The sequence below is a fragment of the Macaca nemestrina genome, chromosome 6, assembly GCF_043159975.1.
Source record: "Macaca nemestrina isolate mMacNem1 chromosome 6, mMacNem.hap1, whole genome shotgun sequence".
In the NCBI taxonomy this organism is placed as follows: domain Eukaryota; kingdom Metazoa; phylum Chordata; class Mammalia; order Primates; family Cercopithecidae; genus Macaca; species Macaca nemestrina.
The window spans coordinates 32,739,316-32,757,475 of record NC_092130.1 but is presented as its reverse complement, the minus strand read 5'-3'; the positions used below and the strand labels follow the sequence as shown (position 1 = coordinate 32,757,475).

Sequence of the window (18,160 nt, the reverse complement as noted above, 5' to 3'; positions counted from 1 at the left end):
TTTTTATCTCATAGTTCAGAAACAAGACTACGGTCTTCCTTGTATTCATTCATTCACCCATTCAACAAATGCATTTATAGATGACTAGCAAGTATCAGGTGATGTACCAGGTCCTAAGGCTGCAGTGGTGAACCAGATCAACAAGACTCCTGCTCTTACTGGAGAACACCATGGGAGGCTTTCCTGTAAGTGATAATTGCACTGGGCTCCAAAGAATGGGTGAGAGATGACTGGGAAAAAATGAAGAGGAAGTTCCAAGTGGAAGGGACATCATGTCCAATAGTTCTATTGTTGGAGGAAGCAGGATCAGAGAAAGAAGGCCAGGTACACTGGAGAATTGGGACAACGGTACTTTTTCAATATATAAAACTGATTACAGCAAAGTGGGGAAGAATTATTTTTGTGAAGTGGAGGTGTTTTAAATCACATAAAAACTTATCTTTCCCAGTACTCAGAATATATGATATTTATGTTAGCATTGATAAACACTCTGAATGCAGACTTTGAATAATATGTGACCCTACCATATACAGGTTTTTATAGAACAAATTATTATAATGCATCTCTAGCAAGTTAAATGTCAGCTTATATTTTAGGGAAGCAGTTGGGCATAATAATTAAGTGGGTTCTGAAACTACCTGGACAGTAATTTCAATTCCAGCTTTTTATGGGTGGGTGGCATGGAAAGGTTACCTGATTTCTCTAAGTCTCAAGTTTCTTGTCTGTCAAATGGGATTAATAATAAGTAAAGATTAAGGAAGTAAATAATATGAGGCAATATCCATTGGGTATTGCATGTACTAGTGGTATCTCACTACAAGATACTTCTTTTTGTTTTATTTTTCTTTCTCTCTCTTTTTTTTTTTTGAGACAGAGTCTCGCTCTGCCACCCAGGCTGGAGTGCAATGGCAGGATCTCAGATCACTGCTACCTCCACCTCCAGGTTCAAGCGATTCTCCAGCCTCAGCCTCCTGAGTAGCTGGGATTATAGGTGCACACCACCATGCCTGGCTAAATTTTTTGTATTTTTAGTAGAGATGGGGTTTCACTGTGTTCCCCAGGCTGGTCTCAAACTCCTGAGCTCAGGCAATCCACCCACCTCGACATCCCAAAGTGCTAGGATTACAGGCGTGAGCCACCGCGCCCGGCACCAGATAGTTCTTTCTAGGTTACCTGTGACAAATTATGCAGCCTAGCGAGCATTTCTATATACTACAGTCTTGATACTTACAAGGGGATACCATGTTTAACTACTCCTTGGCTATGGGGAACATGGTGAAACGAAAGAGGCATGACTAGGCTGGAGAGGTGCTAATCTCTCAGTTCTTTGTACATACACATGGCTTCTCCTTGAAACAAATTTCAGTCAGTCATGGGTTTTGTGTAAATAGACTCAAACTGCAATTGTACCCATCCAAAACCTAAAATCCTTCATCAAGCTTGCTTGCTGTCCATTTGTTATCAAGAAACATATTTTTACAAATCATGTTTTTAAGAGTACTGTGAACTAAAGTCATTATATCATGAGCATTAGATATAGATTTGTGTGTTGGTTGCTGTTCCTTCCTACTTGTGTAATCAGGACAAGTTACTGAATATCCCAAGCCTCAGTTTTCTCATGTATAAAATAAAAACAATGGTACCCCAATGTACATTATTTGGGCGGTGGATACACTAACAGCCAAGACTTCACCAGTACACAGTGTATCCATGTAATAAAAGTACACTTGTACTCCTTAAATTTATACAAATTAAAAAATAATGGCAGCTATAGAATGGTTGTAAGGAACAGTGGGATAATGTACTTACGGCATTGAGTGCAGTGTCCAGCCTCCACTATGTTCTCACTCAAGGTCACTGCCAATATTTTTATTACAAAGTGACAATTGGGTTTGCTTGTTGGAATTTTGTCTAGGCTCAAACTCTGGCTAAAGATCATACTCCCATATAATAGAGTGCTATTCAAATTGGTAGTCTCAAAAATTCATTGTGGATATTTAGAATTACTTGGATGTAGAAACTTTTATCTGTGAATCCCGCAGACAAGAGGTAAGTTTAATCTGTGCATTGAGAAAGTCTGCACAAAAGGCAGCTGAACAGACCGTGAGCACTTTAGGGCAGGCTTGTGTCTTGTTCATCTGGTTCCCAGCTTTCTACCACAGTGCTAAGCATGGAGTCATCACCCTGTATTTGTTCAGCTGGTCCCTATACCTGTCTTGCCAAAAAGGTAAGTAGAGGCATGGGCTAATTTGCCTCAGCTCTGACAGCCCAGCTCACATGGGGTCTGCAAAGCCTATTTCCTGCAGGAGGAGTTAGGTGCAAGAGGTAAGATCATGGGCTTTGGAACCAGACTGCTTGGGTGTGAATCCTGACTGCATCAACTTCAAGCTGTGTGACCTTAGGCAGTTATCTACCTTTTTTTGTGTGTGTGCTTCAGATTCCTTGTGTGAAATAAAGGTCACAATAGTACCGAGTCGTCAGCAGTTAGAAAGTGCCTGTCTCAAAAGGAGGACTGCGCAAGTCTTGATTCTGATAAGTACAGTTGTTGATTCTGGTAAGTACAGTTGTTGGTTCTGATAAGTACAGTTGTACTGCACCCACACAGCCAGGGAGCAGAAGATACTTCTGCCATCAATCTCAGTAAATGTGAGACACACAAGGCTGTATTTCCTTTCTTTCACCTCCTCAGTCCTCATCTTCCATAGAATCAGCCTATGTGTTGTTTGTAGCCTAAACCAAGGCGATTTTTTTTCTTGCAATAAAGAATTGCAGCCCTTCATGATTCCAGATGAATGAGGCTCTCTGGCTATCATTGCCAGATGATAGCAGCACTGGAGGCACAGACTGTGTTTTTTTCATCTTTGTGTTGTCACTGAAATGGTGTCTTGTGAGCATTCACAAATTCACACCTTTGCTCCTTCAGTTAACATTTATTCATCACTTAGTACATGTGCTGGACTGGTGTGAAAAGCTAGGGCAAAAAACAGGGGGTAGGGAAAGGAGAGACACAACTATTTGTCCTCATGGGCCTTAGAGTCTAGTGGTAGTTAGATGGGGCAATATGACAAATGCAAATGGACAGTGCAATGCAATTGTCAAAAGTCTTGGGAGCAGTAGCACAGGCCACTGTGGGAACATAGAGCAGGAACACCTAAGGGGGCTTGAGTGGACAGGCAGGCTTCCTCATGTATGGGGAGGTCTGATGATCAAGATTTAGCCAGGCAGAGGTAGAAAGGCAAGATGGGAATATCTTCCAGGTGAAAAGATCAGTATAAAGGACCAAGAGTGGAGAATGGAGGCAGAAAGAGAGAGAGAGAATGGAGGGAGAGCAGGGAGAGGAAACGCTAGAGAAATAGATAAGACTCAAATCCCAGAGGGTCTGTATGCCAAATTCTAAATTTGGACCGTCTGTTAGAGATAATGCGGCATTTGCTGGGGAGGGATCAGAGAAAGTGATCAGGTCTGTAATTAAACTGTGAAGGAAGGAAGTGTCTTTAAAAGAAAAAATCCCAGCTTTCATGTTATTTCACATGTAAATACTTCAATATGTATCTCTAACAGATAAGGCCTTTCTATTAAAAAAAAAACCCACAAGGTTATTGGTACACTTTACAAAATTAACATTAATTACTTTTGTCATCTGATACTCAGTCCACATTAAATTTCTCCAGTTGTCAACAAAATGTCCTTTTTAAAAAACACCTGGTTAAGTGTCTTTTTATTTCATAGCTATACTTCTTCTTTGTTCTCCCTGTTTTTTCTTTATTTCACTCTTTTGTTTGAGTAACTTGACTGTCATTTGACCTGTAGAATTCCCTCATTTCAGATTGGAGAGAGCTGATTGCTTGTTCTCATTTCATCCAACCATGTGCACGTGACTCTCAAGTATTTACTGGTACTTTTTTTTTCTTTAAGGAGATGGAGTCTCACTCTGTTGCCTAGGCTGAAGTACAGTGGTTACCCGCAGGCATGATCATAGTACACTACAGCCCCAAACTCCTGGGCTCAAGTGAGCCTCCTCCTTCAGCCTCCAAAGGAGCTAGGACTATAGGCACATGCCACCCAGCCAGGCTTTATGCACTGATTCATGAAGTACTCTGAATACACTAATTTATCTGGCCATTTACCAGGTTTAGACACAAGGTGGAGCCAGAGCACAGTCAGTGTTGATTTTCTCCTGACAGTCTCTCTGTCGGGCTTTCTGAATGAGACAGCAATGAGCCACTACTAAGCCCTAAGATCAGCTGGGAGTGATGGTGTGTACACACCCCAGGAAAAGTCTATGACAAGAGCAATGCTCCAGTTTATCACCACCCTACAATACTCTTCTCTGGTGGTTTCCTAGCTTGGTAGGGATTGTGTAAATAATGTAATCCAGAAGGTTTTCTGTTTTTAAAGAATTATATATATCTTTAAGGAACTTCAAAGCAAAAATTATCCACCCACCCCGAATCAGTGTATAGACTTTTCTTTTGGGTGTTCTCATTCTATCTGGGTTGTACCACCCTTAAAAATAAAACGTGTGTTAGGTATTCACACACAAAGTCATATGCAGAGAGAATGTCCTTCACACCCTAGCCTGCTCTTTCAGTATTAATGAAATGATTTGAAATGTTTGTACGACTCATTACCTTCTCTGCCAGGGACAGCACAGTGCTGGCCTGAATTATGGCCACTTGTTCTTCATTTCTTAAATTCTGTAAAAAATAAGAAAGGCCATAAGCTGAACATACTGATATTATTTATCCCAAAGAAAATACTGTCTGACTGACTGCTACAGAGCATTCTGTATAAGCCTGTATAGAAGCTTAACAAATTCCTATTCTGTTTAGTAATAATTCTGAACAAAGAGTTAATCAAAACCTGGAAGAAGTATATTAAACCTGATTTTTTTTATATCTCCTTAACACTGATTTGATTTCTGTGTCACTGGAGGCATATTTTATTAATAGTCATGTTATGAGAAAAACAGAAACCAAAATAGAATAAAGAACAGTCTCTTCATAGAAGTTTTGATGTAACTTTACTAATTCCGTTCTCTCCTTTGATAAATTTTCAAGGGAAAAATGGTGATTACTTCAACCTACAAGCACCATTCACCTACTATCACAATAAATGGTCCTCCTGCTGAATTAACGTGCCTTGACCCAGTCTGGAAGGTGTTTTTAGAAAGAAAATGGATTATAGCTTTCTGGTCCATTTTTATGGCACTGCCAACAGCCCTAGTATTTAGCAGCCTTTGCAAATGCATGACTGATTAATTTCACACTGGATGCCTTAGAGCCAGAGTCAGACAGTAATTAGCTTTACTCACTGGAGATGTGGTTGGCATTCAAACCTGAAACCTGCCCACAAAAAGCACTTTACAGGTCTCATTTCTGCTACTACCTTCCAGAGATCCTTACAACCCCTTAGCCAAGTTGTTTGATAAATTGTAGATTCTTCCCAAGGAGCAACATCCTTAAGTGAACATGGCATCTCAAGTGCTGTTACTTTACACATGATGCATTGTTAAGTATTTCTTGCCTCTGTTTAGGCAAATTCATATCTATACTATACTTAATCAATTCTTTACTTACCCCATTATCGCCCAAGATATCAAGCTGCTTTATGAGATCAGGGATGTTCACATCCTGCAAAATCAAGCAGAAACTCATGTCAAAGACAAATGTAGCCTACTATTCCATCAGTGCCTGAACATGAATTTAGAGGAAGAAATTTCAGGGCTTGAACTTCCTTGGGATGTTTTCAATCTGGCACACCTAGTTTTAAGCTTCAATTTTGCTTCTTACATGCTGTGTGAACTTGGGCCAGGTACTTAACAGATCATTCTTAATTTTGCTAGTTGCAAAATGGAGATAATAAATAGCTACTTCATAGTCTGAGCTGATCTTCAGGATAAACAGACTGTGTGTGAAAGAGTCTAGCATGTAGTAAAGGACTTGGAATATTCTCATTAACTTTCTTCTCATGACTACCAACCCTTTTTTTTCAGTTGTGATAGACTTTCAGGTATAAAAAAGTAATAGGTAATAAATATAAAGCATCAACCAATTTCATTCTAATTAGCAAAATTCTGACCTGATTGAATTTTGACTGCCATGTAGAAAACTATAGTGCAGCACTATTTTTTTTAAGGTAGCTAGCATTAATTTCATCTTTTATTTTTTACTCCTGTTCCTTGAGTCAGTTTGAAGCAGCTGAACTCCATTTGAAAGAGTTCATTGGATTAGGCTGTTTGTGATTTATCTGAGAAAAAAAGCATCGAAGGAAAAGGCAAAGAAAATAGTTTTCATTTAATTACAGTGAAATTCAAAAATTGCTTTGGTTGACAAATTACCATGCCACCCAGGAAAACCAGAAGTTTAAACACCAGGACAATGGTTTAAGATGGAAGGCAAGGAAGCACAACTTTACTACCCAAGTTTTCTCCCACTTTTTACTGTATTAGTACTACGTTCTCCTCTTACTCATGTTCAAACAGCAGTACAGTAGAGTCGTACCACCAGGAAAGGGAAAGTCTAGCTCAATCTCATAAGTACAGAGAAGGCAACTGAAGCAAGTATATTTTGCAGCTCAGAGTGGGAGCAGGAAGGGCCATGCAGAAGGTAAGGAGAGACCAGGAATAGCAGGCAGCATCCCAGCTTTACCCCAGGAACAGATATTCACAAGGTGATTTCACTACTCTGAAGGACAATGTATTTTCCCGGGGAACAGAGTCACTCAATTCAACTCTAATACTTAAAATATATCCAGTAGCACTAAAAAGATAATTATATGCTATTTAATATGCAATCTGTTATGAACCCTAAACCCTTCCAAAAGAGGAACCCTCCCTAAATTAAACACAGCAAAAGAGATGATGGACTAGATGACTTCAAACTTCTTCTAACTCTGCCATTCCATGATTATGAATTCCATAGCACCTAGAATGGCTCAAAGAAGGGACTCCAGCTTTTCTATCTGGCAGACTTGAAATATATTTCTTGAAGTATTAAATTGATTTCACATTTCTCCCAGGTAATTAAGGCTAATTTTGATGCTGCATCTTTCTTCATATGACTCTGTTCTAAATAATCACGGATGCTTGTGTTTTTTCTGTTACCGTTTATGTATCCGTCACACATTAAAAAATATTCTGTTAATTTTCTAGTAGATGTGAGTACTTTCAATTCCTACATAGTTTGCATCAAAATGATGACATCCAGTGACTGAAAGACAAAATAGTCATTAGCAACCTCCCCTTTTCCAACTCCCAGTTTTTCTAATCTCTACAAACATAAAAAATGAAATATCTGCCTACCTTAACACCTTCTTTCATACAGTAGATCTGCAGAGCACTCACACCATCTGAGAATGGGTGAATTTGGAGATTAAATGGAGGGGATCGTCTCTCTCTCTCCTTGAAATACAGTGAAGAATATACGGAAATTAAAAACAAAACTGATTAATTAAACACTAAACCAGTGGTCTCTTTATGCTATTTCAGCAGTTTATTAATGTCATTTGGCAAAAAGAAAAAAAAATCAAACTCAGGATGTTCATGATTAAATGTGATGGAAAAAACTGACTAGTCAACTAAGAGATTGAGAAGATGGTGTCATCCATTCTTGCAAATTTTTTGGTCAGGGAAATGCAGGAAGTGGAGCTCCAGTTTAAACTGTATGAATATTTAGAGCTTTCAAATATCATAGCGTGGTCTTGCCATGAAGTTTTATGGCCGCTAACAGCCTTTTGCATATTCAATCTATTCAAGCTTTATGAGTAAGATATGTGGGCTACAAAAGAATGACTCTTCTTCACTGAAGCCTACTAACACCTAACTTTTTATCCAGACCTAATTTGAAATAGCCTAAAGAAGAAATAACTGGCAAAATAACAGAAATCAAATGGGAATTTTTCTTAAACTTTTATATATCAACACACACTAAACCAGATCCTAAGTCAGATTCTGCAGGATACAATCAAAATCTGATGTTTCTATGTTTTACTTGCAAAGTAAAAACAAACACCTGAAATTTGGTCAGATTAATCAAGGTATTTTCTAAGACAAGTTACCTTGCTTCTTAGCCTTTTTTTTTTTTTTTTTTTTTTTTTTTTTGCGTAAATGCATTAGGGACTAAAACGTTTACTTATAAATTCACATTTACCTACAAAATACTTTTTTCATATAGCACATTTTGAAATACAATTCTTGAAGTAACATGTTTTAATGAGTCAACATTTAATTAAGGATGGACATGAGTATTTAAAAACAATGAAATGTTGAGGATGGTTGAAATCTATTATTTAAACTTACTTAAAAATTATTTATTAGTCTTGCTTATAAAAGATAGTAGTGCTGAAAAGAACAGTAACTAAAGACAGTTTTGAGTTGCCTCAAAGCATTACCGCTTACTAGTTACAGGACTTAGGCAAGTTAGTTGATCTCAGTTGCCTCCACTATATAATTTTGAGGGTGATCATGAGGTCCAAATGAGAGTATGAATCTGAAATGCTTAATTCAGTGCCTAGCTCCTCAATGTGCTCAGTGCATGTTAATAGTTATGATTATTTTTATTATTATCATCATCATTTCCTTACTTCTAGCTCTAGGTTTCGAAACTCCAGCAGCTCATTCTGGTCTCTGGCGTCCTGTAGTTCCTGTTGTAACCGGTGATTTTCTGCCTCCTGTTTTTCTATCTAATAAAGTAAATCTTGAAGTTAGGTAAGCATTGCAAAAACCATCTACAACTTTGCAAAGCAAGCATGAATAGTGCTCAGTTTACTCAGTGAATAAGTCTTCCAGACCGTGAAAAAAATTCCCAAGTAGATGTGAATAAAATAAGTCTTTGGCTTTCTTTCTAGTTATCCTTCGGTTGAGTTTTTTGAGTCATAGAGAAAAATGCCAGAAGACGTCTCTGTTCCTTGGAATTAAAATCTAGGAATTCTGTGAATAGTGAATCTGAGAATACTCACTTTGCCCTTGTGATGGGTTAGAGACAGTCTACTAGAACCAAATTTAATAGTATACATAAGGGGACTGATACTTCTCATTTCTCAACTTATATTTGTTACAGAAATTTTTTTAACAGCTCTCATCATATACAAAACTTTGCTGAATTTCAATTACTACAGAAGAAAGCCAGCTCTTTAACACTGAATTCAAAAACCTTAATAATGAGATTATCACCTAGCTTTCCAGTTTTAAATATTATCACTGTCATCTCTGTACAAACACACTCACACGTGATCATGCAAACACTAGAATCTAGAAACTGTGGCCCACCCAATGAACTGACTACTCCAGGAACTCTGTATCTACTCAGCTCTGCCTGAAAATGGCTCACTTTATCTCCTTTGCTATGTGAGAAAATCCTACACTTCTTTAAACACCTTAAAGCTAAGCTCTTAAACATTAGCGCTTAAATAAGCTCTAATGTCCATAAGAGCCTTCCCTAGTCAATTCATTCAGAAGTGATACCTCTCCTTTGTTTTCCTCTAGATTTTCTTATAGGACCTCTAGTATAACTTGAGAAAGCATGAATTTCAGTTAGTTATGTACAAATGCACCTTCCCCTATAGACAGGGTTCCTGTCTGAGTCATCTTTGGATTTTTTTTTTGAGATGAAGTCTCTTTCTCGTCCCCCAGGCTGGAGTGCAATGGCGCAATCTCAGCTCACTGCAACATCTGCCTCCTGGGTTCAAGCAATTCCCCTGCCTCAGCCTCTCTAGTAGTTCGGACTATAGGTGCCTGCCACCAGGCCTGGCTAATTTTTGTATTTTTAGTAGAGACGGTGTTTCACCATGTTGGCCAGGTTTGGTCTTGAACTCCTGACCTCAGGTGATCCGCCCTCCTTGGCCTCCCAAAGTGATGGAATTACAGGCGTGAGCCATTGTGCCCAGCCGTCATCTTTGGCTTTTAAGGAATTAGAAAATCTTTATGAAGTACAATGGATTTTGAGCTTCCCTTGATATTAACTGTGTGGGTGGGCATTATGAAGAGCAATTATTTAAAACCTTGAATTTAGAAATACAAACCCAGGGCCTTTTTAACATAGGACAAATCTTACTTTCCCAAGTATATACATTTGCAGTTAAATATTTAGTTTCATTGTCACTTCTGCCATCCTTTTATTTTACTTATTTTATTCTTAGAAGCCTGAGTATAAAAATTCCTCCTTTAGCCCAAAGAGATTAAGACTAACAGAAATCAGATAGAAGACACAATGGGATTTTTTTTTTTTTATGATAAAGAAATATAAGAACACTTATTACTGGGCATCTCTGAAACTAATAGGAAAAGAAAGATAGGGAAATAGTGAGAAATATGTGACATTAATAAATGTAGTCAAGTTTTCTACCCTAGATATTTGTGGCCTAGTAAACTTTCAAAAGTTTGTAGAAGTTAACTTAAGATTATAAAGGAGATTCTACTTCCTAGAATCTTCTACTGAATCAATGGTGCAATATTTGGGGAGATTGCTGGTTCTAGTGGTTAATGAAACAATTAGATCAGTGGTTCACAGATTGTAATTCATTCAATGCCAACAGTTTCTTTATAGGGTCCCTTAACCTTCCCAAAAACAACAGTTCTCGATTTTTGAATACCTGCCCACTCTGTATATGACGTATACATCATCTATACATCTAAGTGATGAGAACATCAGCTCTGCCTCACAGCATGCAAAGCAAGAGATAGGATGTCTTCACTTTGCCAGACTAGAGGGGAGGTAGGATAAGCATCTTTTTTCTCCTTCTCATGCTTGCCAGCCAGGATGTTGTGGTTAATTTTTATTACTTGTCCAGGATAAGAAATATTCATAGAAACAATTCTAAAATAATTTCTGCATACCTTTGGATTGACCTACACAATTATTTCCCTTACACAACTGGGCTTTTGATTTCTGTTTTTGTCAAACATAATATAAGATTTTCTGTAATTTAAATTAGCCGGGTGTGGTGGCACATGCCTGTAATCCCAGCTACTGGAGAGGCTGAGGCAGGAGAATTGCTTGAACCTGAGAGGCAGAGGTTGCAGTAAGCAATCAGAGATTGCGCCATTGTACTCCAGCCTGGGCAACAAGAGTAAAACTCCGTCTCAAAAAAAAAAAAAAAAAAAAATATATATATATATATATATATATATATATATAGAGAGAGAGAGAGAGAGAGAGAGAGAGAGAAATCTTTCACTAGATTTATAGAAGGTAAATATCAAACGAAAAGCCACCTTTGAACTGAAAATGTATTATGTTTAATTGCCTCTATGTTCAGATAACCAAAATTAATTATATCTATTCAAGCCTAAACCATGTTTTTGTTTCTTAATTTGTTGAGTAATTTCCTGGAATACTGTTTTATGTTTTAAAAACAGTATTCATCTAAAAAAAATCTTTCATTTAAAAAAAAAGAAAGACTCAAGGTTAATAAAAAGACAAAGTGAGAATCGAAGCCTATGCTGGGTTTCGGCATGGTGTTGGAGTCATACTCTGTCACTTCTTCACACAAAATAACAAGTTCTATTCATGGAGGTTTGTTTGTTTGCTTGTTTTGTTTCATTTTTTTTTTTTTTTTTTTTTTTTGAGATAGAGTTTTGCTCTTGTTGCCTGGGCTGGAGTGCAATGGCGCAATCTTGGTTCATGGCAACCTCTGCCTCTCAGGTTCAAATGATTCTCCTGCCTCAGCCTCCCAAGTATCTGGGATTACAGGCATGCGTCACCACGTCTGGTTAAGTTTTTGTATGTAGCAGAGACAGGGTTTTACCATGTTGGCCAGGCTGGTCTCGAATCCCTGACCTCAGGTGATCCACCCACCTCGGCCTCCCAAAGTGCTGGGATTACAGGCGTGAGCCACCGCCCCTGGCCCTCATAGAGGTTTTGTTGTAGATAAACAATCATACAAGATGTGCATGTGCGTGTGTGTGTGTGTGTGTGTGTGTATATATGTACAGTATATATACAGTATATATGTATATATGATTAGCAAATCAGGAGGTTTCAGGGATCACATCCTTTCAAGTCTGCACAATGCCCAGCGCAGAGCCATGCACACGTGCCACTTCACTGATGGTGATGGCGGTGACAGGGATGCGATTGAGCACGCAGCCGAGGACAGAGCAGCGCCGAAAAAGCCTCCCCTTCCCCTGGCCCCTGTGCCACTCCTGAGAGCACCCCCTGCTGCTCCTGGATCTCTCATGATTTTCTCCTTTGCCCCGCTAGGGTGTTGTGCCCAACATACCTTTTCTAAAAGCTCCTGGTTTCTCTTAATGAAAAGTTGTTTATCTTCTACCCAGTGTGAATCCTGTTTGACAAAGAATATCGCGCAGTCAGCATTTCAGAGTGGCATGAAAGAGCCTGTGTCGTCAAACCACTTTGCCAGAGCTGCCTTCTACCCACCCTGTTTGTTTGCCTGCCAAAGACTGGTAAGTAGAACCCACCCCTGCCAGCTCCTTCAAAGACACTGGGGCCAAAGTTGCCAGGAAAATTTAACCCCCTTTTCATCATCGCTTCCTATTTCTGTATTTTCCAGTTTGAATAATCCAGGACCAGCCTTCTGGGGACTCAGAAGTGACCACAAAGGCAAAAAGTGAAAAGGGTCAGAATGCACACAGGCTAGATACATATGGATGGAAAACATTAAAATGCAGAACCATAAATGTAGCATAGAGGCAAAGAACACAGCTAGAGGGGTGGGTCTTGGTCTTAGCAGCTTAAGACAACTCTAGGCTATTTGTACAGGGTTCCTCTTCCTCTGGCATTCTTTCTCTTGCCCAACCTCATTCACTGTTGTGGCTGGGTTCATACTCTGGCCAGAAAAACACCAGGGACAGAAGTACAGAGTTGAACATTCTAACGCAGTTTGAGAAAGATCACTGTGGAGAGCCAAGCTGTGTCCTGGGTGCGGCCCATGCACAGGTGAGCTAGAGAAAGGTCAGATTGAATTGTCTGCATCTGCAGAAGAGCTAGCAACCAAATGCCTACCTGCCCTTTCTGAGCCAGTGTCGCTTCCAGGTCTTCAATTTTTGCTTTATACCTTAGCACCTCTGCTTGAAGCTGTTCTTGAGCCTGGTGAAATAAAAATTCCACAACTCAGCAAGTAAAATGGTTATTCAATATCTTTCTTGACTAGAACTCAACAAGTAAGAGAGAGAGAGAGAGAGGAAAAAAAGAATAATTTTCTATGACAAAAGAATCTTTCTGATCTAAATTCTTGTTTAAAACTCCCTGTAGCATTCTTTATTTTCAGGTTAATATTCACTCTTTAGCTTGGCATTCAAGAACTCCCATTATATTTCCAATATTTTCCTACTACTCACCAACCTAGAGTCAAACGCTTGCCTGCTGACATAATTCTTGTTTCCTAAATATGCCTTGTAACTCTCCACTCTTCTCTTTATTTGAATGATTTCCCTTTCACAAAAGCCTTGTTCCATTTTGCTTCCCCAAATTCTTTCGATTCTTCTTTTTTTTTTTTTTTTGAGACAGAGTCTCGCTCTGTTGCCCAGGCTGGAATGCAGTGGCATGATCTCAACTCACTGCAACCTCTGCTTCCCGGGTTCAAGCAATTCTCCCGCCTCAGCCTCCCAAGTAGCTGGGATTACAGGCACCTGCCACCACACCCAGCTAATTTTTATGTTTTTAGTAGAGATGGGATTTCACTGTGTTGGCCTGGCTGGTCTTGAACTCCTGACCTCAGAAGATCCATCCGCCTCCACTTCCCAAAGTGCACCCGGCCTTTCCATTCTTTCAGAGCAAACTTTGTGCCTAAATTTAAGTCCCCAAATCAATTTCTCTCTGTCTCTCTCTATATATCATATTTTGTGTGTCTGTGTGTATAAGTAGTTTTGAATACTAATCTTGTATGGAGCAACCTTGTTGTCCTATGTGATTTAGCCTAGTAATTTGTTTCCTGCCTGTAAACCCATTTTTGTTGTTGTTTTACAATATGGATAGGTTTTTTAGTACAGGGTTGAATAAAAACAGCAATGATAGCTATCCTTGTTCACTGTGAGAATAATTCTTTTGATTATTAAATATTACATTTACCTTTATCAGGCCCCCAAAATAATTAATTTTACTAAGATTTATTTTAACTGTGAATTGATGTTGACTGTAACCTATTTTTTCTTGGATCTAATTTTATCTTTTTTCAATGATGCTTTCATCTGTATTATTTTTAAATTTCCAGTCTCTTTAAATGTACTCTCTTGTTCTTTTTCTAACATCCTTGTTTCTTTTAGATGATTTTTCTCAGAATGGTAACTTTTCCTGAATTTAATGGCCAGAGATAATGCTAAACCTTTATTTAGATAGAAGAATTAAGTGAAACGGGGAGGAATCTCCAAAAAATAAAAGGAGGAGTCTCCTTTTTTGGGAGGAATCTCCAAAAAATAAAAATAAAATAATATGCTATTATTTTAACTCCCCAATCCATGTTGGTAGGAACACTTAAACACAAATATTATAGCACTAGGACATATACATGACAGCCTACAGGCACATTCCTTTGTAATGATTGCTTGCCTGTTCTAAATCTGTGTTTTTAAAAAACCTGCATATTTACTAATATATGTGTGTATGCATGCTACTGTTTAAAAATGTGTAACTGTTATATCTACCCTTTCCCACTGAAAAACAGTAGTTCTACAAAACTCCTCAGTGCATTGTAGACTCTCCAGAAAGAAAGTAGGATGAAATCACTGGGTGGTCTGGGTGGTCATGCTCCCTTTTGGCTCAAGTAAATTTACCTAGGAGGCAATTATAGCCTGGTGATTATGACTATGAAGTCACAAGGCTAGGAAACCTAGGTAAACCTAAGTAAATAATTTAACTTCACTAAGCTACATTGAACTTATACTAAGCTATTATTTCCTCTTCTGTAGAAAGAGGATAATAATCATATCTAGCTCCTAGGGTTGTTTTAGGATTAAATAGATAATGTGTGTAAAGTGTTCAGCACAATGCCTGGAACACAGCAAGCACTCAATAAATATTAAGAAGTAGTATAGTACATGTCTATCTTTTCTTTTTGTTGAAATAGGCTCATGAGAGGCGATTATGATATAAAGGAAAGAACATTTGACCCAGTAAGACTTACGTTGTAATATCAGCTTTGCCATTTACTATTTGTGCGATTTTGGGCAATTCAATTAACCTCTCTGAGTATCAAATTTCTCTTTTATAAAATACCTGCCTTAGGGGGCTGTCCCAAGGGTTAAATGAGATATTGTCTGTGAAAATTCTGGTAAGCTGTAAAAGTAAATGCTGTGCACTTATTAACGAAGAGAAGACACTGGCTCACTATAGGTTTTGAAAGATAAAAAAGTTCTTTTTCTAAGCAAGAAATGAAAAAATGGCTTAACAAAATCCAATATTGTCTAGCTTTGAAAATGTACGTTTTCAAACAGCAAGAAGAAGAACTATGTACTCAACTATCTTTGAAAGAACAAAAGCATTGATCTAAGCTGGTTCTAATGTTTCTAGATTCAAGGTTTGTTGACATAAAAGCTATAACAATTCAAAAGCTGCAGATGAGAGAAAAGTACAGGGAAAGCTGTCCTATTGATATTTTTATGTCCAGGGTACTTTTTTTTTTTTTTTTTTGAGACGGAGTCTTGCTCTGTCGCCCAGGCTGGAGTGCAGTGGCCGGATCTCAGCTCACTGCAAGCTCCGCCTCCTGGGTTCACGCCATTCTCCTGCCTCAGCCTCCCGAGTAGTTGGGACTACAGGCGCCCGCCACCTCGCCCGGCTAGTTTTTTGTATTTTTTAGTAGAGACGGGGTTTCACCGTGTTAGCCAGGATGGTCTCGATCTCCTGACCTCGTGATCCGCCAGGGTACTTTTATGCTGTGATTGCTGCATGCTAATTCAGTACACTGTCACAGATCCATACTAACCTTGGCTTCTCGTTCAGCGTCAATGATGCCTCCCGTCTGCTCCTGTAGGAGGGCATATGCTCTTTGGAGGGCCTGATATTCTTTTGTTAATTGTCGAAATCTTAGTTCAGATTCTTCAGCTGCTAAACTCTTGAGGTTAAGAAAAAAAGCCCCAAAAGAATTGTGTTATGTTCAAGTCGCGTGTTCAATGTGAAATATTAACATTTGCCCACTTTTTACAAGAAGTAAAATGTTGTTTAACAGTCTATTTGATTTTGTTTTTAGCTCTGAAGTGTATATATGGGCACAAATACTGTAATATTTTCAAGATGGACACTGCAGAAATATTTATTTTAGTAAAAGAAGCATTTAGCATGTGATACATTTCTCATTGTTAATGATTTGGGCTTAGAATGCAGTCAATTTTGGATCCAAATAAGAAAAAGTCATATCCAGATTTTGGACCTCAATTTGAGGAAATGATACCCTAGAATTTTACTCTTATTTCTTTTCAGTATGTTCATCTCCAGCAACTTGTTTTTTCCCCCTGGATAAATCATAAAAGTTGTTTTATTGCTTTACATCTTAAACTTCTGGACATAACATAATCAACACGGAATTTTGGGAAAAAATATAGATTGGGGTGTTTCACTCCTAAGATTCCGAGTCAGGCGTTGCATGGGTAGGGTCCCCGAATTTTCATTGTAACTGAGGCCTCTAGATCATTCTGATGAGGGTGGCCCACAGAGCACACTTCACTCAACAGTCTCTCAGACCACATCCAAAAACCTGCTAAGGCCTCCTGGGTTCCTACCTCCCCTAGATAAAGAATTTTGGAAAGTAACTTTTATTTTGAAAGAAGTCTTCCAATTAGAGAGTTGAACTGGAGAGAAATTTCTAAAAGGTTTACCTGCTGTAAGTGAAGCTATTTTTCAAGAGATAACAAAGTGCGGCCTCAAAATTGGTTACTATTATGGGGCCACTTTGTGCTGTTTATATAAAGGAGATGAAGAGTGAAATGCTTTTTCTCCCCCCTTAAATAAAATATTTGGTGACAATATCACCCAAGGCTAGAGAAGTAGAAATGCTTACTTCATCCAAGTCATCATCAGGAGTAGCTGGTGTTCTGTCTGTTCTAAATGAGGCCATGGATGATGTCTCTGAATCCATAGAGTCCTCATCATAGCCAATAAAAGGGTCTAAAACAGGCCTCTACATGGAGGGAAAATACATATTTACTGACACAGCTAACAGTAGGGAAAGTTGAATGTTAAAATACTGTCAACTGGCATACATGTAAGTGAATATAGAACACACGGATCCTTTACGCTTCTTTGCTGAAATAAAAACATTAGGCACAAGCATAATAATTCCAACAAGTGTTTCTCCCATATTATTTCACTTCTGACATCTTAGGAAAATTCATTAATATTTAGCTTTTTTCATAGAAACACTGAAGCCTCTTTTAGATTACATTTTATATCATGATGAGCAAATATGGTTTACTCTTTCCTGTATTTAAACTATGACCAAAGGACTTCGAAAACTCAGGTGATAGAGATGATCAAATCTTAAGTCTTGTCATCCAAGTCCACATTAAAAACAAATGGTATACTTGGTAAAAACAAAATTAAAAATCAAATAGACAAACTGAAAACAAAACTTTGTGGATTGTAAGAGGCTATAGAGATATTGGTGGATTGGGAGCATTGTTATCAATAATATTGTCTGAATGAATAATAAAAATATATTAATTGTCATAAACTGGGCATCAGATTCTCATACTATTCAGTGGGAGACATCAAAATCATGTACATTTCTTGAATAGGACTCTCCAACTCGTCAGGTAATCCTTTCTACATCAAACCTAGGGGCATCTCCATTTAGAGAAAGTCATATTAAAGCAAACCCTTTCAGGTTAAAATTTACAACGGAATCATTTTTAGACTTCGAAGAAATGTCAACAGAAAAGATTTTCTTCTAGCAAATGAAGCCCATGGTTTGCTGCGACAGTTCGGGAACACCTGGTTCATCACACCCTTGCAGGAAGATGCCATGCCAAGCCTCATCTCTCTGGCTGCTTGTAGCAAGTGCCTGATAACTTCGATTTCTTATTACCTTAATTGGCTTGGAACTTCTTCTATGCTTTCTCCTACGGATGAGCTTTTCTCGGTCCTGGAAAACAGTTGAAATATTTTTCAGATCCAGAATTGGTAGATGTTGCTTTATAGTTTTTTGCAAAGACAGAGTGTTTTTTCCCATAAGGCGTTATATTTGGAATAGAATAAGACTTTGTTTTTTAAAT

At 38.3% G+C, this 18,160-nt stretch overlaps 1 protein-coding gene and 1 long non-coding RNA gene across 14 annotated transcripts in view; one reads left to right on the top strand and one right to left on the bottom strand.

Annotated features, from left to right (window-relative positions):
• Window positions 1-2,635, top strand: part of LOC139363740 (uncharacterized) — a 31,600-nt gene extending 28,965 nt beyond the window's left edge. The window contains exon 3 of the long non-coding RNA XR_011624592.1: window positions 2,438-2,635. This is a non-coding gene — a long non-coding RNA (uncharacterized lncRNA). The remainder of the gene's footprint in view (window positions 1-2,437) is intronic.
• LOC105466912 (janus kinase and microtubule interacting protein 2) overlaps window positions 1-18,160 on the bottom strand; it is a 191,490-nt gene that overhangs the window by 39,352 nt on the left and 133,978 nt on the right. For 12 of the 13 annotated variants that reach the window (XR_011624591.1, XR_011624589.1, XR_011624590.1 and 9 more), the window contains 9 exons: window positions 17,974-18,030; window positions 16,948-17,067; window positions 15,877-16,005; window positions 12,963-13,046; window positions 12,220-12,282; window positions 8,584-8,682; window positions 7,304-7,402; window positions 5,580-5,633; window positions 4,632-4,697 (listed from right to left, as the gene is read on the bottom strand). Coding sequence is in view for 10 of the 13 variants with exons in the window: in XM_011716107.2 (XP_011714409.2) it covers window positions 4,632-4,697; window positions 5,580-5,633; window positions 7,304-7,402; window positions 8,584-8,682; window positions 12,220-12,282; window positions 12,963-13,046; window positions 15,877-16,005; window positions 16,948-17,067; window positions 17,974-18,030 (771 nt within the window). In the remaining 3 variants the exon portion in view is untranslated. The remainder of the gene's footprint in view (window positions 1-4,631; window positions 4,698-5,579; window positions 5,634-7,303; window positions 7,403-8,583; window positions 8,683-12,219; window positions 12,283-12,962; window positions 13,047-15,876; window positions 16,006-16,947; window positions 17,068-17,973; window positions 18,031-18,160) is intronic. The other variant, XM_011716108.2, reaches the window with a different exon arrangement.